The sequence below is a fragment of the Paramormyrops kingsleyae genome, chromosome 22, assembly GCF_048594095.1.
Source record: "Paramormyrops kingsleyae isolate MSU_618 chromosome 22, PKINGS_0.4, whole genome shotgun sequence".
Lineage (NCBI taxonomy): Eukaryota > Metazoa > Chordata > Actinopteri > Osteoglossiformes > Mormyridae > Paramormyrops > Paramormyrops kingsleyae.
In genome coordinates, this window is record NC_132818.1 from 3,107,480 (window position 1) to 3,131,912 (window position 24,433).

At 44.7% G+C, this 24,433-nt stretch overlaps 1 protein-coding gene across 2 annotated transcripts; it reads right to left on the bottom strand.

The window, feature by feature from the left end:
* Positions 1 to 1,300: 1,300 nt before the first annotated feature.
* Positions 1,301 to 14,489, bottom strand: LOC111838290 (G-protein coupled receptor family C group 5 member C-like). Of its 2 annotated transcripts, none has more exons than XM_072704923.1 (4): positions 14,286 to 14,489; positions 4,329 to 5,399; positions 3,343 to 3,434; positions 1,301 to 3,089 (listed from the first exon to the last, which is right to left on the bottom strand). In XM_072704923.1, exons 2-4 carry the CDS (start codon positions 5,386 to 5,388, stop codon positions 2,982 to 2,984), a joined length of 1,260 nt encoding a protein of 419 aa, XP_072561024.1. In that variant the 5' UTR covers positions 5,389 to 5,399; positions 14,286 to 14,489; the 3' UTR covers positions 1,301 to 2,981. The 2 variants fall into 2 exon arrangements, with proteins under 2 accessions (XP_072561024.1, XP_023656895.2); XM_023801127.2 differs by lacking the exon at positions 14,286 to 14,489 and adding an exon at positions 9,015 to 9,306.
* Positions 14,490 to 24,433: the final 9,944 nt, after the last annotated feature.

Consider the following 24,433-nt stretch of genomic DNA (forward strand, 5'->3'; position numbering starts at 1 on the left):
AGAATCGTCCATGAAGACCCTACCCTAAAGGTCTGTCTGTATCCCTACTGGCTCTTATGACCTAGGCACGCATAAAGGCCTGTCATTGTTGTATAAATCATAATATTTTCATATGTAAAAAAGATCAGGACAGATTAGACTAGAAACTAGTTCACTGCACACAGATACCAATCTGCAGGACACCGTCAGCCTGTGGAGGTCTGCTGTTATCAGCAGATACTCGTGTGGGGCTAACCTCATACAAAGCGAAAGTATCGTACTTTGTGCGGTGGAAAAGCACCCTTTGAGATAGCTGCATGAACAAGATTTGCATTCCAAACTCTTGATAGTTTTGAGGCTTGGTAACATTGAAAGAGCAAATCCTGCAGTGGGCTATCACAGATGTTTTCAAGCATGTTTCATTTATGTTTTGTCCTAACATTTTGTTCAGGGTTTAGTGTCCTTCAAATAGCTCACTTTTGCCACACAATTATTATGTAATTCCAGTGATTCTTTCCAATTTCCCTGCCCCTTTTAGAGAATGTCTGGGTAAAAAAATGGACAGAATCCGATTAGTGGCTCTCTGCGGACCTGTTTACCATTGAAATAGCTATTAAGACATGCCAAACGGTCTTTGTGCACAACTTACATCTACAACATTCATCTTCATTAATGTATCATGTATCATTTGTAATTAAGCAAAGCATGTTAATTTACTAAGTATCATGTCCTGTGTTATTTTTAATGCTGCAGTATTCTACTGCATTATACTGTATAACACTGTACTACTTTCACCATTTAATTGTTCTAGTCTTCTTGAAGATTGCTTCAACCACTGATTCTTTCTCTACAATTTATCATTATTTCTTCTTCTTTGTATGAGTTTTTTGAAAATATAAACATTGTTATGTGTTCCTCTGAACGTAGGTAGAGAAGTCTGTTTAGCCTCCTGATTCTTCACAGCCATGAAATTGGAATCTCAAACATGGGCTTGGTTGTGGTGTCATGAGGCTCGGACCGGAACATGTGACCAGGGGTGGCATAAAGCACTGAGCAGGATAACTCATAAGCTGGCTTGGTGAAAGTCCGGGGCATAGGATTGGGTGGGGAGAGCTGCTCTGGGTAACACTTTACTTGAGGAGGCATAAATAATATACAGTACTATTATGATTTGTATTTGAGTGGCTGAGTTACTACTAAGTTGTTATGGCACCATATTGTAAAGTGTCACCATAGTATATTATTTGTGCCCCTCAAGTGTTACCATGCTCTGTCACTTTGTCCCAGTTTTGACAAAAGAAATCCCAATAAACATACACACATCTTGCTACTTTTCAGAGCATAAGGACGCTGAAGGACTCTTGCTCAGAGAATTAGAACAGTCTATTAATATGTCACTGATTTTAAGGATTTTGTGCCACATATAGACACATAGGACCTGCAGAGCCCCTCTTATGCTATACTGACTTAAGGATGTGCCATGAACTCATCGGCCGCATGACTGCGTTTAGGCTCCTCCATTCTAGGTTTTATGCATTAGAATAACCAAACTAAGTTTGTAACATGATTTGTGATTCTAAAAGCAGGGTAAACAGGCCAGTTAGCAGCCGAGCTAAAGCATGTCCCATCTTCACTGTTCAAAATGGATGCCAAGTGGAGGTCACAAGCACAGCTCACAAGCAGAGCACACGCTGGAGAATCGTGATGCAAAACATTATCTACATTGGTAGTCCTTTAATTGAATACCGAGCAGACGAAGCTAGATGAACGGCTGGATGCCAGTGGCCACTTGTGCTGTTAAAATACTTGGATCTCGTAAGCAAAACCGTGTCACCAAAGACACGCCATAGCTCATCTGTGACCAGAAATAGTGAGAATCTGCCAGCATTACTGTGGATATGTTACCATCTAATCATGTGGGACAGAGTGTGGTTCACCAATATTCAATGTGTGTGAGGACTTCATGACTTGTATTTGCTTATCGTGCTGCATGTGTCTCTATCCTTTTCGGGGGCGGTCCCTTTATCTCTTGGGATCGCTATGCAAATGTTTCACCTTACAAGAGAACAGAGCTTGTTGTGAACCTGCGTTTCCTTGTTTACTATGCCTTATTGAACAAAACGAGTGCTACATGTTCCTGTGGTCTTGGGGGCATTTATTAAATGAATAGACATGAGTAGTTTGTGGGAAAACAGGAGCTCCTGGTTTCAAGTTACGGACACTGGTTGAGTTCTGCTGATTATGAATATTATCTTCCTGAGATGTTGTGGTAGACTCATGATGTACAATGAAAAGAATCACAGGTAGAGTATGTATTCGCAGTTTTCATTCATTGAATACAGGTTCTGCATATGTATAGAAGGCAATAAAAACTTTACAAAATCTTATTCAGCTGTAACTGATTAGAAACAATCTACAGTTCCATCTTATCAAGTTAGACTCTGATTTCTGTCTCCTGGTTCACTCCCGGGGGTGGTCTGGCTGAAATACAGTGGGGGGTGGGCTCCTACTTACTTCTTATAAGTCCATAGGCACAGGGAAAACAGACAAAAATCAAGTGACAAATGGTTCTTCACAGATAAAAAATTGGGTGAGGCCGGGGTGTGCTTACCAGTTGAGTTTAACATACTGGACTAGAATCAAAGAAAAGGGGCTTTTCAAATTAAACAGGACTTCAGGAAAATAAAAAAAAACTCTTGCAGCTGTGCTTCTCTGTGTTTTTTTTAAGCAGACATTGCTGGGGCAACTCCATTTCACAGCTCTGGAGCGGAGGCTGTTTTTGTGCAGGTAGAGCTTCATCAAACATACTGAGTTGGCTGTGCTCTGGAACACCAAGTGCGTGAATCAGCCCCAGCCGATGCCACAGACTAATGCCCTTGGATAGGCCCTAGTGTGAGGGTACCATATACATTAATCACAGGACAGGAAGTGGGTGGCAGGGCAGGTATGATGGTCAGCAGGTAGGATGGCTCCCTTTAACCTACAGTGCCTGTGTTTATGAGTCAGATTCCAGGCAAGGTCTGGTTCTGGGGGGCTGCAGAGGGACTCCGGCTTAGGACTTGTGGGTTGGCAGTGACCCGCGCCGTCAGTGCATCATAGGACAAATCCTTCTGCTCAAAACAGGGCAAAGAGGGTCACACCAACGACATGCAGGCAAATGTACAGCGAAACATAAAGGCTACCAGCACCAGTTTCTCTTAAGACACTGATTTCTCCAGCTGACCTTGATCAGAGTGAAAAATGGCCAGTACAATAGTACAATGGTGTGAATCTGACTCGTGATCTTGACTCATAAATTCTTCAAACATCTCCGTACATCTTAAAACTATTACTGTGTAACGAAGGCTGCAAGTTGGCACTTACATTTGGCGGGCCCTTCGTGATGAGGGCTAGTGCAGTGGGCTGGTAAATGCTGCTGCGAGACCAGTTGCTGTAAGGGGATGTAGGTCTCCTGCCTATGGATGGAATCAGAATGGGACTGAGGGGAAGCGATCAGATAGAGTGTTTTCCTACACATTCAAAACCAGGCAAAGAACAACTTTGCACCTAGTTGGTTGTACTGGGACTGGTCACACACATCATGGTTTAACTCCCTTGAAACTCCTCGTACCAACATGAACTAAACTCATTCAGGACTTATACACACCTCCTTATCAGAGCCAGACATCTGTCTGCCTGGCACAATTAGGTGAAACTCCCCATGGCTTAAGACCCCTCGTGAGAAGCTCTCAATGGCTAAGTCCTTCTTAGCATCCTTCTCACTCAAAAGATCATCAGTCATGTGGCAGGTAGAACAATGGTGATGCCAAAAATTAGAAGAGCTTAGAGCCACTAAAGCTCACTGCACATGAAAGCAACAGACTGTTTTACAGAATGACTGAAATTCATGTTTGCTTCAATTGATTACCCTCAAACAGTAAATAGCATGGAAGTGACAATACAGAGGGCCTGAATTATATAGAAGACAACAATGTGCTCTTGTGTGTTTTCCTTTTTGAATTTCTGGAATATTCTGTCATTTGAAGATGGGCTTTGAGACAGACTACAGTTTTTGAAATTGCTGGTATTCATACAAAACAGAATGGGCTTTTTTAAGAAGACACATTTAGTTTTCCTTTATGGTGACACTTGCCTGTTTGTTTTCTATTTCTCATGGGTGGGTTTTTGTTTGACACATCACACCAACATATGCATAAATGGCAATAAAGACAGCTGATATTTGACTTATAACCAAACCTTTTGCTTGAACCGTTGTGTTGTATGCCCCTTTCCTTCACGTTGCAGCTTGACCTAGACTGGACAGCAGCAACGTCTAAGCATAAAATGCCTGAAGTGTGGCGTTTGGTTACCTGGGCTGGGCTCGTTCATAGAGAATGCTTTGTTCTCCATGTACAAGTTTTCATAGGGCGTCCTGGAAACACCGACCGCCTTCTGCTCCTTCACAGTGTTCTCATAGGTTACCTCTGTGTTGCTGTAGAGGGATTCCCCATAGCCAAGCTTTGAGGTGTGGTCATCTGTGAGCATGCAGATCTGGGGAAAACTGCTGAGAGTGAGGAACACCCATGCATTGATCACCAAGGCTATGGCCAATGTGGGGTCATCCCAGCTGGAGTTGCCATTGCCATCATTCCAATGGATGTACATGGTGAGCCAAACCACCCAGATGGCCAGGGAGATGGAGGCTGTGGCCAAGAGAAAGGTGCACTCCTTCAGCCACTGGCGTCTCTTGCCTATTAAAGCTGACACAGCGCCTATCAGGGAAGTAAGTAATAAGACCATAACGTAGATCAGTGCCATGGTAAAATCCTGGTTGGAAGTGGGGCAGGGCACGGGCACATCAGTGGTGCTGTTAGCCGATGGGAATGACATAGTGAGGACCAGCCACTCGACGTTGATGATGGCTTCTACCAGCCAGAGGCCCAGGGTGCCCAGGCAGAGCACCCAGCCCGGGGGGCCCTTGTCCCGACGAGCCAGTAGGTTCAGCCGCACACCCTGCATTAGCAGGCAGGCGAAGCAGCCAGCGAACAGCACGCCGAAGAGGAGCTGGCGTGCCGTGCAGGTGGTGAAGTTCCTGCCCATGACAAAGGCAAAGGCCAAGCCAAAGAGGCCCATGGTGCAGAGCAGGAAGCTGGCCTGTATTCCCACCGAGCTCCGCCGCTGGCTGTCTGTCACAAATGGCAGGCTGGCCAGCAGCACCACCAGCAGTATGAAGGAGAGCACCACTCCTGCCGCAGCCAGCGCCTCCACCACCACACCCCAGACGGCACTCAGGTCACACAGTTTATAGTACAGCGGAAGGATGGATGCACCACATCCATCCGGGGGGCCATCAGCTGCCTGGGCCTCAGGCTGGAGCAGCAGGATGGACATGACAGGCAGGAGGGAGAATCTCGCTGCTCCGGGGTCCATGATGGGCCAGCCTGATGGAAACCAGAGAGCCAAATAACCAAGCAAGACGTGGAAATTAATTAAGCTGTAAGTGGCAGGTCAAAGGTGATCCATGGCAGGAAATGCTGGCACAAGGGCTATTTAGAATGACCAGTTCACAACAACCACACTTCATGTGACTGTGGAAATGAGACAAACCCACAAGCCCACAAAAGATAATTTATAAGTCAATTACAGTCTCCAGGATATGAATGAGATCTATTACCAAAGTTTGTTTTTAAGTCGAACTTGTAGATAAGTCAGAAAAAATAATAATACAGCACATAATAATAATTATACAGTAAAATTAAAAGTAACTGCATATGGTACTGTACTGTACCTCGAGCTGTGAACCGACGCAGGCGTGCAATTTTTTTACAAGTATCACAAAGCCATGTGTGTTTGTTATTATGAACTATCGTATTTAACCCAATTTTTTTATATAACAGGCTTTATGGCAGTCTGTTCAGGAGTATGAGTTGTCCTTAAATGCTACAGGATGAATATGGCTGATCCAATACGATATGACAAGAATGATTGATAAAACTGATGTAACAGAGTTTAAGGCCCAAGTTATATCGCACCATGTTTTTGTTAATGTCTAATTTGCATAGATTCAAAATTCAAATTTCATGAGATTTTATTGGCCATGTGCAAGTATGTATGTATGTAAGTATACAAATATGTTAGGGTCCTTACTAGTTTACCCTGGGGGGTATTCCATGAAAGTAGCTAAAGAAAGCGAGACTTGCCCGAAAAAGTCAGACTCAAACTAGCGTCATCTCTAATCTTAGCCTCATGTTATTCCACTAATGCAGTTCAGTTTTAATTAATCAAGGCTCATACAAGACAGACTTGCATAGTCTCACTTAGGTTTATTCCTTCTTGGGAGTTTTTCCTTGCCACTGCTGCCTCTGGCTTGCTCACTGGGGGCTTTGTGCAGGGATAATTGCTTTGAGACAATGAAATGATCATAACGTTCCGTCCTGTTACCCAAATTATTTCTTAAATTTTATTATTTGTAAAAAAAATACATTTTTTGGTAAGTTACCTGAATATGCTCAATGTTACCATGTCATTAGTTTTGATGACCTCTGGCTGTGGTTCATAAATGTACACATTTCATGCTAAAACTCAGTCATATAAAGAGTAATTGGACTAAAATATGAGTAATGACACTTGTCACCTACCCAATCTTGCTGTCCACGACACACATGCTGGTGAGAACGGCCACTTGCAGCAGTTCCCATGGAGCTTGTGGCTAAGAGCCTTGCTCAAGGCCTCACGGAGATGTGACTATTCTGCCAAAGTCAGACTTGCACCGGTAACCTTCACTGACACAGAGTACTGTGCCCACTGAGCAACATACCACCCCACTGGATCCTGTCATATACTTTGTATGTCAATGGTTGACTTACAACCACTATAATTCCCCTTACTGTGTCATCGCCTTGGGTATTACCGGCTAGTTTTCACTGTTCACTAAACTTTGCACAAAGTTGTGTAACTGCCCTGCAATAACTATATCTAATGTAAATGTGACACATAGGTTATTGTTAATGAATTGTAGACCTGGGCAAGTTTAAATGCAATATTACCTCAAAATCGTAGGGCTATTTGGCAAAATTTCTAGTTTAGGACCCTGTTCTGAATGGTTGCTCAGGAAAACGACAGAATTGTGGTCTCCTAAACCCAGGTCATGGCTGATGGATGGGTAAGTACATTTTAGTTAATATTTGCATTGAGATTACTCTCAGATGGAGCTGATTTAGTGCTTATTACCAAGGCTGCAATCCGCAAACACTAGCATATGCAGGTCCACACACACCCTTCCTGGTAACTGAGTAATGCTGTAACTAAGTGACCTATCAGTTTTTAAATGCTTTTAAACACCCTGCATGTTTTTCAATGTGAGCAAATTTCATATCAAAGAGCCAGAGATTATATGCTTGGATAAAAAATGGGTATCATCTAAAGACAATCCCAAAAGTTGGGGAAGAATCATGAGGGCCTCCTCCTAAGATTAATTATATTTATCAGGACTGGTGGTCATGAGCCAGAAACACAAAGAATAAGAAGGAAGTTCTGAGACTAGATTTATATTTCAGTCCCAGCCTTATTGCTGGGCAAACACACTTTATATGGGTCATTCATCTTCTCTCTGTATAATCACCACAATCTCTGTAATTCAGGATATGTGAACAACCTTCAAGCAGATGGGTGATGATCCAGTAACATGATTACTGTCACAAGAAAGATGTCAGCCAGGGAAGCTGAGTGACAGACCAGTTAGAATTGCGTAACCATGGAACAGGCATCTTAGCAGCACAGTGCTGGCACACGGCTAAACCGTGGGAGGCTCTCGTGTGCTGTGAACTGGCCCATTAGTGACTCACACCATATTATGCAGAGAGCGGATGTACAGTGTTACATAAGATAAACCTTAAATCAGTGAGAGATGCAAGGTTCTGCAAAAAACTGAAAACATCATCTAGAAGGAACAATTTTGACTGCTTATGTGCAAAGTGGACTTTTGCCCAGGCTTTACTTAATTACAGTTGCAAATTTAATGGAATGGTAGATGTTTTCTGCTTCAGGTTATTATGATTTAATATGGGCTGATCTAATGGTTGTGGGTATAGACTGCTGGTCACCATATTACACACACTCCGATGTGCCCTTTTAACTTCATTCCCCTGGTCTGCTGTTCAGCTGTTTGATGGTAAACTGTCATTTGGTTTATATTTACATTCATATTTTCTGCCCCAGTGGAGAGACTGGATTCATTTCCTCAGTGAAGAAGGGGCGCCCCATCACTCTGATCAGGCTGGAAGATGTGTGGGTCCTCACATTAGTGTGTGTGTGTGTGTGTGTGTATATATATATATATATATATTATTCCTAACAGTCCTCCCCCCTCCCAAATCATAAGCTGGATCTTCTGAACATGCTAAGAAACTGAGGAGTACATTAATTAACAGGCATTATTCTTTTTGTTAAATCGTTATTCGTATATTCATAACATTTTCATTTAATTTAATAAACCAGGCACACTACTGTTGCAGTAGTAAATTTGTATGGATTAGCTGTTGTTTTTTTCTGTAAATGTCTCTAATGCTGTCTTAAGTGGAAATTGTGCCCACCAGTCAGATGAGTATAATTAACTGAGGTAAAAACTTGACATTCTCAAACTGCATGAAATCAAAACATGCTTTCTCAGTTTTCTGTGGCTATTCTGGAAATATACAATTACACACATAAACTAGATCAGCTTTGGGATAATTGGGAAGATGCTAAAAGGTGTGCAAAATTTAGGTGGACATTTACACCATCTGACAATAATCAAGCGAAGTACAAATTACTAATTAGCTTGAAACACAACTGCTGCATTGTGTTGCATCGCATATACGCTCTGCTGTCAACAAAATAACAACGATGAATAGTACACAAACAACATTAAACTGAAAATTCTGCAAATATCCAGATATATTTTATGCCTATATATATAGACCTTCAAACAAGTATTACTTTGGAATTGCAATAAATGGAGTCATTTGCTTGACTGTCTTGTTTCGTCTAGATTATTTCCTTTTAAAGCAAAGTGTTACCTGTTGGCTTCTTGCAGTGTGTGGTTTCTTCTAGTTACTGTTTACTGTGGGCGTAGTAATCCAAGTCAAAAATGTATTATGAATAACATCCAGCCTTCTGCTGAGAAACATATATTTCCTTCCAAAAATGGTGCCCCTGTTTATTTGCCTCAAGAAGGTAAGCTAGGCTTATTTCACAATAATATTTGATCTGGTGAATGTATAACCTGGACCTAGAACTATATGTGATCTTTATCTTGCGAATTGCTCTTAGTCTCTCAAACTGTAGTTGCTCTAAACAAATCTCTCTCTCTCTCTCCCTCTCTCTCTCCATGTGTATGTCTCTCTCTCTCCACCCCTCAATTTGTTTGTGACATCTAACATCCAATACCCAAATTTTTGATATATACACACATATAGGTCTACATATATATACCAACTGTATTATTATTATTATTATTATTATTATTATTCCTACAATATTCCTCATTGTCAAAGTCTGGTGTTTAGCCTGCATCTTTTTCATAGTTGTGCAGGGATTGGCATTGTAAGGAAATTATTTTTGCTTAGGTGTAGACTGGCGTTTTTCTTATGTGAAAAATACCTCACCATTGAGCACTTCCATCCATACTCAGGGGGTTGCGTTTGAATATCATGATATCGAATGGACTCTCAGCTTTTCTTCCAGATGGGTGCAAGATGAGAGAGCCCAAATAGTGATTAATCCAGAGAAATAAGTTTGTTAAAGAAAATAAATGCATTTAAATTAGTCAAGTGTAGGTGGTGCAGTTGCATTCCCGGTAAAAAGTCCACTTGACTTGAAAAACACCAATATCATGTAGGCTATGTTTTTAAACAGAATAAAATAAATAAAATGCCCCCCCCCCCCCCACATCAACTACTAGCACATCTATGAACATATATACGTATTTATTACATATTATATATATGTATGTATATAGGTATATATTCACACCTATCTCTACAACACACACACATAACCAATAGTACACACCTACAAAGGTAGAGGCATACACACAACGTTATCACAGTTGCAGCTGAAACTGTTATCAATGTTGTTATTGCTATTACTGTTGTTTTATTTTTAAATTTGTCTTATTATTATTTCCATTTTGTTTTTCTTTGTTTGTTTTGTGTTTGTGTTTGTCCATGGTAAAAACTGCATTTTGACCAAAAATGTCCCTCAGAATTTGCCATGGTGTTCACCCCTGTCCTTTACTGCATGTACTGTATGGTGGTTTTGTGCTACAAATAGGGACAATTTTAATTGGCTCTATATTCTTCCTCTTTGCGTTTATTAACATTTTTGAAATTCTGATTACCTCTGTAAAAACCCAATTTAGCCCATATGTATTATTATTCTTTACATTTATATATTTATTTCAGACCCAAGTAGCTACTATTTCAGACTGCTACGTATATACAGTACAACCCCCCATGCCTCCCTAAATGGATCTAAAATATATGTATTATTATTATTATTATTTACATTTACATATGTGGGCTAAATTATTATGTGTTGAGATCAGGCAAAAGTACAGCGGCATGTGAGAACATTTTCTTGACGGACTCAAAACATGGGTGGTATGGAGAAAATAAAGTTTGTGGAAGCATATGGCAATCTAATCCCAACTGCGGTCGTGGGGGGGACCGGAGCCTATCCCGGGAACAATGGCTGCAGGCAGGAACTGTTGTGTTTGTGTGGTTATATTTTAGATAAAACGCAGGACTATGACTGTAACGGTCTTGTTCTTCCTTCATTCACTCTCAACAGGCCATCTTTACGTGATGACGTAATACTGATAACGTACCATATGCAGACAATAGTTTATACACATGAATAGCAGTTGTCCTACTTAAGTCTTAAAACACTACACTCCTTCCTCCTGAAGTTATGAACTCCAACTCAAAAATGTCAGTACAATGAACATATACAGTGTATATATATATATATATATATATATATATATATATATATACATACACACACACATATATATATATATATATATATATATATACACATGCATTTTTTTTCACAAGTCGCACAAAAAGAAAAAGATTCCAGTGAGCCAACAAATAGCAGTGATTCCGTTAGTTATAGTGAGAGTTGTCCTACAAAATAACCCTCCTCTTCTCCTCTCTCTTATCTCCCTCACACCATCTGTCGTGTCTCACAGCGCAAGGAGCGCAGACAAATGCGCTAGACGCCAGGAGCAAAGGGAAATGCGGGGTTTAATCGAAGTAAAACTAAACAAACAAGCGGTTATGCAGGTTGACAATACAATGACCGGACTGGGGAAACAAATAAATACATTGGACTAAATACATTGGACTAATAACAACAATCAGAAACAGCTGGTAAACACAGGGAATCCACATGGGGTTAACGAGAGGGCGTGGCACATGGAAGGAGCGGACGATTGGGGCATGACAGTACCCCCCCCAAAGGTGCGCACTCTGGGCACGCCTAAGGTGAGCGAGGAGACGAGACCAAGGACACGATGAAACTTGGGGAAACAAAAGCAAAAAACATCAATGCACCACGGGGAACAACACGGACACAAAGAACTCAAACAATAAGCTACAAATCACGGGGAACACGGACAAACACAAAGACACCAAAGACAGAAACACAGGACAGGGGAACACTAAAAGGGACAACGGAGGGACTACACCAGGGGGGACACCCACAGGAGGCACACAGGGACCAGAAGGGAACAAAGGCACAGAGGGACGAGGAGGAAACACAGGGGGCACAGAGGGACCAGCAGGGAACGAAGACACAGAGGGACAGGAAGGGAACACAGGGGGAACAAAGGAATGAGAAGGTACTGAAGGACGAGGGGCAAACACAAGGGGCACAAAGGAACCAGGAGGGATCAAAGGCACGGAGGGACTAGGAGCAAACATGGGGAAACTAGAAACTAGAGGGAAATGACAGTGAAGCAGGATGGGGAGTGAGCACAGGGGAGCTGGAGGGACCCTCATCAGGCGTGAAGTAGAGGCCACAGGAAGAGCAGGCAACCGTGAGACCAGAGCAGGGGTTGAAGGGGACACTGGAGGTGGCGAGGAGGATGGCGAAGGGGACTGTGATGAAGAAGAGGAGGGAACCATAGCCACAGCAGGCGGAGGTACAGCCATAGCCGGTCCAGGCGCAGATGACCAACGCGGCGCCAGAGACCGGGCCGCAGCCAGCCGATGAGCTGCAGGCAGGGGACCCACTGGCGATTGTGGAGTTGAAACATGGGGGAGCGAAGGTAGGCCAGGGAGTCGATCCTGACGCCAGTGTCCCCTCCCTCTCTGGGAGACTGAGAAATGGGAACCCGGCCGGAATCTGCTGCGATGAGGGGACGGTGGCTGAAGTGACCCACTGGAGGGGTCCACTGGAACAGTCAGGGTAATTCCCGAGGGGTCCCACTCAAGCTCCTCCCCCAGCTCCATCAAGGTGGGAGGAGTGGTGGTCAGGTCATCAGGGACCTCCTAGGGACAGGAACTGGGGCTGTGAAAGCTGTGGCCATGGGAGTGGGGTCAGGAGCATGGGAGACAAGAACTGGGGAGACTGAAACTGAAGGGTCTGTAATGTGGGGGACTGGAACTGAGGAAACTGAGATTGGAAAGTTAAGAGCCAGGGGGACTGAGGCCATAGGATCAGGGACCGGGGGTATCGGAGCCGAGGGATCAGGAACCAAGGGGGCTGCAGGTTGACAATACAATGACCGGACTGGGGAAACAAACGGAAACGTGGACTAAATACATTGGACTAACGACAACAATCAGAAACAGCTGGTAAACATGGGGAATCCACATGGGGTTAACGAGGACATGGAAGGATCGGACGATCGGGGCATGACAGTACCGCCCCCAAAGGCGCTTACTCTGGGCATGACACCATCCATGATTCTTTTCAAAGGTAAAGTTCAGGTTAATTTGTTTTAAGTATTTTTACTTTATACTTTGTATTAATAATTTTTATATTAATATTTTTGAAGGGAGCAGAAGGGGACACCGGAGGAGGCGAGAAGGGAGCAAAAACCGCGGCAGGTAAAGGTGCAGCCACAGCCGGCGAAGGCGATCGGTGAGTCGGAGCAGGGGTCACTGCAGGCGACCGCCGAGCCGCTGGAGGCAGGACCGAAGGTGACCCACGAGACGCCGCAGGAGGCAGGGGCAGACTGGGACAAAAATTCAGCCCTGGCACTGTAGCCACACCAGCCCACATTACCACACTGACACAGCCCCACCCACGGACACGCACATTCACTACTTATATTGGTGTACAGATGGTGAAATAATATAAGCAGTACCATATGTAATAGATATTTAAACATGTAATGTATGTGACTGGAACAAAAATAACCCATTTATAACAAATTTATACATACAGTAAAAACTAAATAAAAAACAATCTGTGAATCTTGTAGAGTCCGTGTGCTGTCTGTTTATGCCGTTTGTCTGCTATTACTTATGATAGGAGTAACCTGTGAATGTGTATCACACACACACACACACACACACACACCTTTACACACAAATGGACATGCAGCACTAGCAACACTTCAGCATACTTTTATTCACAAATAACTATATATGTCATTCTCTGCAGTGTTGTTCTTTATTGCCACTGTCTATATGTTCGCTTCTCCTTGTTTCTACAGTATGTTGACATTGTACACATTGTCTGTCTGATTCTACATCTTCTCATCCATTTTAACTCTGTAACTCTGCAATTTTAATATGTTTGTATGGTTGTCTGTGATTATACTTGTTCCTCACTCTTGACTCTGCTGCAGCAGCTGAGCTATCTTTGTCAAGGGAGAACATAAGCAAGCCAATGTCTCATTTTACATTGTCTAACTATTGCATAGATATATTGCACTATTGCCTGTAATAGAAGTCTATGTTCCACCCTACCTAAGGATTAATTACATACTGTAACCTATGCATGTATTTAATGTTTTACTTTAAAGACTAGCTATGTATTCAGAGTTCACTACAAATGCCTACAGTACTATGGCTATACTGTAGCTATAGGTTCTTTTGCATGTTAGACTATATTGCTAGTAGCATACAGCAGTCTGTATACCCTAAATCCCACGTTATCTGCTGATAATGACATTTTAAAATGTACGGGAGTTCTACGCTAAGCTTACAACTGTTAAACACAGTGTAGGTTACTGTCAAAAACTGTCAGAAGTAGCGTGAATGGTGTGAAAATTACTTAGTATATTTTAGTATAATGACTTAGAAGTATATTTTCTGTTTTCTTCTTACCTCCTCTACCGCGCTACTGTCCTCCGATGCAGCAGCCGAATTTAAACCTTTGGAGAATATTTCAGTTAATTTTATGCATTTGGCAGCGTCTGATTTTAGAGCCTTTTTTTTGCTTTCTCTGAGCTTTTCGGCACCGCCTTTCCTTTTTTTACGGTCCATCTCTGACAATTAGCTTGTGTTGCACTTACTGTTTGACATTCTTGCCAGATTTTGATTACGTCCACGTAACCTCTGATTGGGTCGGATTGGGTCGGCCCATCTCGAAATCAGCCAGCTGTCGCCGATTGGGCCAAATGCTTAACATTTATTATTATTATTATTACTATTATTATCATCATCATCATCATCATAATATTCACATCTTGCAAGAGATAAAAGCTGCCTGCATGTAAAAACAAAAAAAAACTGACCGGCCCACATTTAAAAAATGGTCCGGCCCTTCTGGCATTTGCCAGAATTGCCAGATGGCCAATCCGCCCCTGGCAGGAGGCACCGCAGGCAACCGCCGAGCAGGTGCCGGAGGACCCGCAGGCGACCAAAGCCAGGGGATAGGGTGGGTGGAACCCGACCCCTACACAAGTGTTCTCTCCCCCTTCTACTGTGTCAGGAGAAAATATTCTGAAACTCTGCTATCAACTCAATACTATGTCCGGAGGAATCACTGATTGGGCAGGAGTCAATGTCAATGTCTCCTAGCTCCTACTCAGCAAGACGTGTAGCTGACCATTTGAGAGAGAGGTCATGACTGGATGTTACTCTGGAAGAATCAGGTAAAGAAAGAATCAGGTAAAGAAAACCATCACTGCATGGTCCAAGAACGGAGACTCTATATTGCAGGACTGTTTCGAATGTACAGACTGGCAGGTCTTCAGGGATGCTGCTGTGCATGAGGGGGAGTTGGATCTGGAAGAGTACACATCTGCTGTCCTCAGCTACATTAGTAAGTGTGCAGAGGATGTTACTACCACTAAGACCGTGATGTGCTACCCTAATCAGAAACCCTGGCTGAATGCAAGAGTCCGTTCACCGCCTTCAGGTCCAACGATACACAAAGACTCAGGAGGGCCAGGAGAGAGCTGATTGCAGGCGTTAAGAGAGCCAAAGCCACATACGCACAGAAGATTCAGGGACATTTTTCTTCCCAGGATCCACACAGTATGTGGAAGGGTATTAAGTGCATTACGGACTATAACACTGGAGACACACAATGCCCTAGGGACCCTTCTCTGCCTGAGACTCTCAACAAGTTCTATGCCTGCTTTGAGGATCCTAACGCGCCCCTGCCCAGCACTAGACTAGGAGAAGAAACTCTCAGAGTGTCCGTAGCGGAAGTAAGGAGGACCCTCAGGAGGATCAACCCCCACAAAGCTTCCGGCCTGGACAACATCTCTGGGCGGGTGTTGAGGAACTGTGCTGACCAGCTCTCTGAGGTCCTAGCAGACATCTTTAACTCTTCTCTCATCCGGGCAGTAGTCCCCACCTACATGAAAACTGCTACCATCATCCCGGTCCCTAAGAGAGCTGCATTAACGGGACTAAATGACTATCGGCCAGTAGCCCTCACGCCGATTGTCACAAAATGTTTTGAGAGACTGATCATGGCCCACATCAAAGTCACTATAAATGTGTCACTGAGAACTCACACCAGTACGCTTACCAGAAGAACCGATCCACAGAGGATGGCATTTCTTCTGTGGTTCATACTACACTCACCCACCTGGAACGAAAGGATTCCTCCGTATGCTCTTCGTGGACTTCATATCCGCTTTTAATACTATGATCCCTCAGACCTTAGTCAACAAACTATTGACTCTTGGACTGAGCTTCTCTCTCTGTAACTGGGTTCTGGACTTTTTGACCAACAGGCTGCAGTCTGTGAGGATCCACAATATCTCCTCATCTCCCATAGTCCTCAGTACTGGTTCCCCCCAGGGCTGTGTGCTAAGCCCCCTCCTGTTTACGCTGCTTACATATGACTGCTCAACTAACCTTCCAGGCTGTCATATTGTAAAGTTTGCGGACGACACAGCTGTAGTTGGTTGCATCACTAACAATGATGAGTCTGGCTACAGGCGGGAGGTGGAACACTTGGAGGACTGGTGCAGGAAAAACAATCTCTGCATAAATGGGAAGAAGACAAAGGAGATGATCGTGGACTTCAGGAAGGGCAGACACTCACACCCCCCCCTGCATGTCAGAGGATCTGCGGTGGAAGTAGTGCCCAGCTACAAGTACCTGGGCATGCACCTCAGTAACAACCTCTTCTGGAACAACAACACTTCCAGTTTGGTCAGGAAGGCACATCAGAGGCTCTACTTCCTGAAGCAGGTATGGGGAGCTCAGTCCTCATCTCCTTTTATAGATGCACGGTGGAGAGTGTTCTGTGCTCCGGCATCAACTTGTGGTACGGAAACTGCACTACTGCAGAGAGGAAAGCTCTGCAGAGGGTGGTGAAGGCTACACAGAGAGTCAGCAGAGTCAGCCTCCGCACCATCATGGACATATACACCTCCAGATGCAGGAAGAGGGCCACCAGCATCATGAAGGACCCCACTCACCCAGCACACACACTTTTTGTCCCACTCCCCTCAGGCAGGAGGTTGAGAAGCATTAAGTGTAAAACCACCAGACTGAGAAACAGCTTCATTCCGGTAGCTGTAAGACTTCTGAACGACTAATGGACAAGTACTTCACTTTAGGATGAATCACTGACGCTTTACTGATACCGTCACTTTACAAGTGCTAGCTAGCTAGCCTTCATTTGCTGCTATAATTTATATTTGCTGCTATAATTATAATCATAATTATATTACATCTCTGCCATACTTGATATTTAAGTTGGTGCACTTGATACTTAAGTTGGTGCACTTTTTTTTAGTACCTTAATTTTACTTCTTTTACCTTTCTTATTTCTTTTACTTTATCTTATTTACTTCACTATTCATTATTGTTTATTATGTTTCTTTCTTCAATTGGGTTAACCGGGACCATGTGTACACAATTTCGTTCCACCTCATGCAAATGTGGTGCAAATGACAATAAACTTCCTTGACTTCTATGGAAGTCAGGATGTGGGTACCCTGGAAGATGTCAAGATCTTCAGCGGCTAGGCATGGTGAAATATCGGCCAACTTACTATTCCGCTTCAAAATTATGGGCCTGTCTGTGGGGCAACAACAGTCATGGGGACCCATCTCTCCCCCCACATGGGTGTAATGACTCGGCTGACCAGGATATTATGTGGCATGGCCCTAGAAGATGTGGGCTCCATGATAACTGTGCTACCCAGAGACATAACAAAAGTAATTGGCAGCCTGCCCCAGTCCAGATGTTCATGCTGAAGCAAAAGCATGACCGCCTGCCTCAGTCTAACAGTCCCAATCTTATCAAGCAGTTCCTCACCCCGCCAACGACGGACACTTGTCAGCATATCCAGGAACTGTTCTACGTCGGGAGTATTCTGACTACCATTCTTTGAAGTAAGATTCCAGTATTCACTCGAACTCTTCATGCTATGCAGCAAATGCTTAATAACATTGGACCCCACAATCAAACCAGCGGGCTGACCTGACACAGCCAAAGTTGGAACAATACAAGACCCAGGATGCTATAAGGTATAACTCCAGTTCCAGTTCATAGAAACCATCTGGGTGTACCCTCTGACCACCACAGCCTACCAAAACAATGTTCTCCTCTAGCAGCCGTTTCTCCAGTAAAACACCAATAGCTCTAAGCCATTGTACTGCCGTGTCACCAATTGTGCAGGCCAGTGAACCTGAATCAAGCATACCCTGGAGCGACACCTTGCCACAAGCTTGAACCTTACTAATGCCCTGAACAATTATCCAATTATCCTGTGCCCCTCGACAGAGGCTACCCTGTGTCATACAACACTTCCAAATCACTGTTTTCATCAATGAGGGGATCACGATCATCACCCACACGGCCCATTTCCTGGTGTAGGTGGTCTAATTTAACCGCCTTCGGTGCGACTGAAAGTGCCCACCGCGCTGGCTACTATCATTTTGTCTAACCTGATCGCCATGCTCAGCACGGCTTTTATGTTCCTGGCGAGGACAGTCCCTGTTTCAGTGCCCAGCTGAAAAACACTGCAAAAACAAATTTTCCTGTCTGCATTGTGATAGGGTAGTGTGATCTGGCAAACCACAGACTCTACAAGACCTTCCTGATACTAAATGGGACAAAGGATGGATGTTTGTGGGTCCCTTGTGAACCAAGTCTGCTGCATTACCAATTGGTCTAACATATTTACCAGACCCTTCATACAATCACTGTCAAACTATGGTGTTATATTATTGCCACATTCCTGAGTGCGCAGAGGGACATTCATGAGCAACGTTTTCACTCTATGCATGCTTAACTTGGCCACCGCGCCCTCGCTCACAGCATCTCTCTCGCTCAGCTTGCCGCGCATGCTCGCTCAATCTGTCCTACGCGCACTCAACTTGACCACTGCACTCACGCTCTAACACATCTTGGCTCTGTGCTTGCTCAACTCTTTTTGTACTCTATTATGTATTAGCTAATACATTAGATTATTAACAATGGCTAGGATGCTATAAGGTGTAAATTAATTACACTTCACCCTGTAATCTCAGTTATGTAGTTTATTCTGTGACTAGTAATCACAGTGTGTAACTATTCTGTCCTGCCCCAATCGTCCGCTCGTTCTGTGTGCCACGCCCCCCTCATTAATCCCATGGGGATTCCCCGTGTTTACCAGCTGTTTCTGATTGTTGTCATTAGTCGAATGAATTTAGTCCGCATTTCAATTTGTTTCCCCAGTCCGGTCATTAACATTGCATATATTCTAGAGTGTGTTACCCCGCAAAAAAATCCCTTTTTTGTATCCACGGCTTCCTTTGCCTACTTCCCTGTGCCAATCGTAACAGAATGACCAGACTCTGACAGAAGACGTCTGCCCTGACTGAAGAGCAATTACTCGGTCTCGCTGATGAGGCTCTGCATTGGCTCGCACAGCCCGAGGTGTGGGACAACCCCGGACTGCGAGCCCTTGCTTTCCGGATGAGGGATATATTACAGGTGATATCCCTGTCCGAAAACACGTTCCTCGTGGAGGAGGTGCGTGAAACCCTGCGGCGGCTGAGACGTGGGGTTGCGGAGGCAAGGCTGAAGCAGGAAGCCACAGCTCATGGCTTATCCTACGGTCTTCTGGCAGAGCTGCCTGAGGTACCCCAGACTCCACCACCGACAGCAGCAAACCGGATGAAGAAAAGGCTGAAAAGCGGAAGACGGGAAGAGACGCCCGAGCTCTTCCTAGGGGCCGTCTCTGTTTTTTCCGCTTGCCCTGTTGTGTGTCGGGAGAAACCCCTCCCAAATCTGGATCAGGCGGTGTTTGGACAGATCACCATCGCCCTGCCCGAACAGACGCCCGAAGCCCCTTCGCCTGCTGCTCCGCTGCCAGCATCGGTGACCTGCCCCTTCCTGGGAATGAGCCTGGCCCTTGATGTTGTCCCCCACAAGAGGCTCTTACTTAAACTCAAAAATTTTAGGAACTGTAGCGACCTGGATTGATAACTGGTTAACAGATAGGAAGCAGCGAGTAGTTATAAGAGGCACAATGTCACAGTGGGCCTGCGTTCATAGTGGGGTACCGCAGGGTTCAATTTTAGGACCACTTTTGTTCCTAATTTACATAAATGATATAGACATCAATATATACAGTAAACTGGTGAAATTTGCAGATGACACCAAGGTGGGTGGTGTAGCAGATACTGAACTAGCGGCTGAGCAGCTACAGCGGGATCTTGATTTAATTAGTGACTGGGCCGATACCTGGCAGATGAAATTTAACAGAGAAATGTAAGGTATTCCATGTAGGGAGCAGAAATATAAAGTACAGGTATTTTATGGGACCTACTGAAATAAAGGTAGCTGATTATGAGAAAGACCTTGGTGTGTATGTTGATGCTTCCATGTCTCATTCTCGCCAGTGCGGGGAAGCAATAAAAAAGGCCAATAGGATGTTGGAGTATATCTCCAGGTGTGTGGAGTTTAAGTCAAGGGAGGTAATGCTAAGATTATACAATTCCTTGGTGAGACCTCACCTAGAATATTGTATGCAGGTTTGGTCACCATATCTTAAAAAGGACATTGCGGCCTTAGAAAAGGTGCAGCGTAGGGCCACAAGAATGATTCCTGGTCTTAGAGGAATGTCATACGAGGAAAGGTTAGTCGAGCTAAATCTATTCAGCCTCAAGCAAAGGAGACTGAGGGGGGGACATGATCCAGGTCTATAAGATTCTAACAGGTTTGGATGCTGTTCAACCGAATAGTTACTTCAGCATTAGTTCAAATACAAGAACTCGTGGCCATAGGTGGAAATTAGCGGGAGAACATTTCAAACTGGATTTAAGGAAGCACTTCTTTACACAGCGTGTAGTCAGAGTATGGAAAGTATGGAATAGTCTTCCTGATAATGTAGTGCAAGCTGAATCCTTGGGTTCCTTTAAATCAGAGCTAGATAAGATTTTAACAACTCTGAGCTATTAGTTAAGTTCTCCCCAAGCGAGCTTGATGGGCCAAATGGCCTCCTCTCGTTTGTATAGTTCTTATGTTCTTAAAGGGGCAGGGGCGCTTATGGATGCCATTCCGTGAGTCCCCAAGGTCCATAAAGGGGTGATGCCCGCTGCCAAGGCACGAACCCTATCCACAAGCCATGTGGTTCTAGGGCCCGTGGTGCCCCCTGTGGTTCCAGTGCCCGCTGCGCCTTGGGGTTCCTGGCCCGATGATTCCTGCATCACCCCCCATGGTTCCTGCACTGCCCTCCATGGTTCCTGGGCTGGCTGTTCCAGCTCTGCCCCCCGAGGTTTCAATTCCAGCTCTGCCCCCGGATCCTATCCCTGAGGAGGTCCCCGACTGCCAGACCACTGCTTCTCCCTCCATCATGGAGTTGGAGGCAGAGCTTGAGTAGGACCCCTCAGGGATTTCCCTGACTGCCCCTGTGCACCCCTCTGGTGGGTTACCCCAACCACCCCCACAGCATGGCAAGTCCCTGCCAGGACCCCGGGTCTCTGTGTCTTGAAGAGGGAGAGGACATCTGTGCAGGGGTCGGGTCCCGCTCGCCCTGCCCCCTGGCTCGCCTTCGGTCCAGCTGGTTGTGGCTCGGCGGTTGCCTGCAGGTCCTCCGGCTCCAGCTCGGCGGTCGCCTCTGGTTCCACCTGAGGCACCTTGTCGACTGGCTGTGGTCCTGCTTCCAACGCCTCGTTGGTCGACTACGAGCCCCCCAGCTCCGACAACGTCGCCCACCTACGCCTTAGCCGGTTGTGGCTGTACCTTCACCTGCCGCAGCTACTGTTCCCTCCTCCCCTCCGCCTGTGTCCCCTCCACCTTCCTCCTCGCCCCCTTCATCAGTCCCTCCGCCTTCCTCCTCGGCACCTTCGGCATTACCTCCTTGCGCTCGCCGAGGGTCCCTTCGGCTCCGAAGTCGTGGTCGCCTGCTGCCCCTGTGGCTTCTGCCCCTCGTCTGCCAGGGTTCCTTGCGGCTCCCCATTTCCCCCCACCGTTTGCCTTTGTGCCCCCTGTGTTTACTCCCCATTTCTCTGTGCCTTCTGGTCCCTTTATGCCCCCTGTGTTTGTTCCCCATCCCTCTGTGTCTTTGTTCCCTTCCAGTCCATTCGTGCCTTCTGTGGTTGTGCCCCCTGGTGTTGTCCTGTCGTTGTCCCCCTCCTTGGGTTCTGTGTTCCTTTTTTGGTGCTCCTGTATCTGTCTGCATTGCCTGTGGTTTGTTGTTTGTTGTCTGAGTTGGGCCCAATCCCAATTCTATTTTCTACCCCTTTGCCTACCCCTCACCCCTTCCTCTTGCCCCTTGAAATGAAGTGGAAAGGGGTAGGGTTAAAAAAATTCCCCTAAGAAATGGGACACCACTACTACACTGTTATACGTCATCATCCATTGTCACTACCTCCTAACGTTACGTCAGAGGACAGGCGCCGATGTTTATCACAAATTCCAAGATGTCGCCGTCAGCATCGTAGCATGTAAAGATTACTCACTCCCAAAGTTTTTTTGCGCCGTATTTGGACTTTAAAAACAGATGTTCGTTTTCACCTCGAAAACGTATGAGCTAGGGGTGGAGCCGAACCCGAATACGGTATTCGGAAAGGCACAAATAATGTGTTTTTTACGAATACTTATTTCGAACAAATACTTTAAAAAATATTTGTATTCGGGAACAAGAAAAACTTTATATCAAAAAGCTGCGTTTCCTCTTGAGACCGCAGTGCATGCCCGGGTGAGTGAGTGAGTGAGTGAGTTCAGGAGTCGGGGGGGGGGTAAAAGAGGTGACTGACACAGGCTGCTCCAACAGCAACAGAGAAGGCTCGGCTGAGCGAAAAAAGACTTAACTATCACTATTTTTGTTGAATAGATTTTTGTACCTTAACTGGGTTCCGGAGGCAGTTTATAACTTTCGGGAAGCGGAGTTTGATCGGGAGATTATTCCATTACGCTGCATTATTGACGTCTGCAGTCAGGTGCTCTCATGTTCGCTCTGTTTACGTACTGTAGCTCTGTTAGCTCGGTAATTTAGACAATAGGCTGTTGACAGAGTAACGTTAACGTTTGGTTAAAAAGGTTAAAACAATAGTTGTGTAGTTGTGTCGAATTGTATGCACTTGTAGGAGTTATATGGTACGTTTAAGTTACTCTGTCTACTGCATATCCATAATTATTATAATGGATATAATTAAAGAATACTTACACTATAACGTAAATTAGAAGTGCAACGCAAAAAACTGGATTTTTACGCCTATTTTGAATTTTACTCGAATACAAATACAAATACTTTTCCCCCCTCAACAAATACAAATACAGATACAAATACCGGCTGCTTTGCACACCCCTAGTCTAGTATGAGCCTTCGGGTTTCCTCAGCTGTCCCTATACAGAATATAATTTACAAAAATGTTGTCATGTTGCAATAAGTACGAATAGTGTAAGCACCGTTCATTTACATGTACACATATGGCCGTAAGCAAAACAAAACAACGCGTTACCACATGCAGTCAGTTACCGGGTAACGTTATATGACATTAAAATATATTTCCTAATATTGTGCAATCAGTGCTATCCGCAAGCAAACTTTAGCGATTTTTTTTCAAACGTTTCTTTACAGAACATCAACGTAAACACAAACACAAGATTGATGGTAATATACATGTAATGAAAAAATGTCATAAAAATCCTTATTAATGGCAAAAATTACTTAACATTTATGGGTCTGCTTGCTCGAGTGGGCAGCCATGTTGTAAATTTCTCTTAGCCCTTCGTTTGAAGTGAGGTCCCGAAAAATCTTCGTTTCGAGGGCTATCTAGCCCTTCCCCTTACCCCTACCCCTCCAATCAAAAGAGAATTGAGACACCCCTACCCCTACACGTGAACGCGCCAAACGGAGGGGTAGGGGAAAGTGTAGGGGTAAGGGGTAGAATTGGGATTGGGCCTTGGTCTCTTTGTGCCTGATCTGTCTGTCCGTGCTGTTCCCTGTGCCCTGTTGATGTTGTTGCTTTTGTCTCCCTAGGTGCTGTTGTGTCCCCGTCACTTCGCTCCCCTTAGGCACACTCAGAGTGCCCGCCTGTGGGGGGTGGTCCTGTCCTGCCCCGTGCCACGCCCCCCTCGTTAACCCCATGTGGATTCCCCGTGTTTACCAGCTGGTTCTGATCATGGTCATTAGTCCAATGTATTTAGTCCACATTTTAGTTTGTTTCCCCAATCCGGTCACTAACGTTGCGTGTGCTTTTGAATGTGTTACCCTGTAAATAAACCTTTTTCATATCCACGGCTTCCTTCGCCTACTTCCCTGTGCTGATCGTGACATATTCGTCCCTCTTCTTTTTTTATTTGAGCTCTGTCTTCTTCCACTAGAACATATTGAGAAATTGAACAATTTATAGAGAGACTTCTAAACAAACTACAATCTGCTCTAAACCAGCAACCACTAAATTTGAATTATTTAAAGTTCCTGACTCGCCATCAGCTTATACTGTTTGAATCATTCTCTAAGCAGATAGTCAGTGTATCAGAGATTACAGAAACACTGCAAAATATTTATCATCTGGTCCAGTATGAAATTAATGACAGCTCTGTTCCCACAGTGGGACTGGAAACAG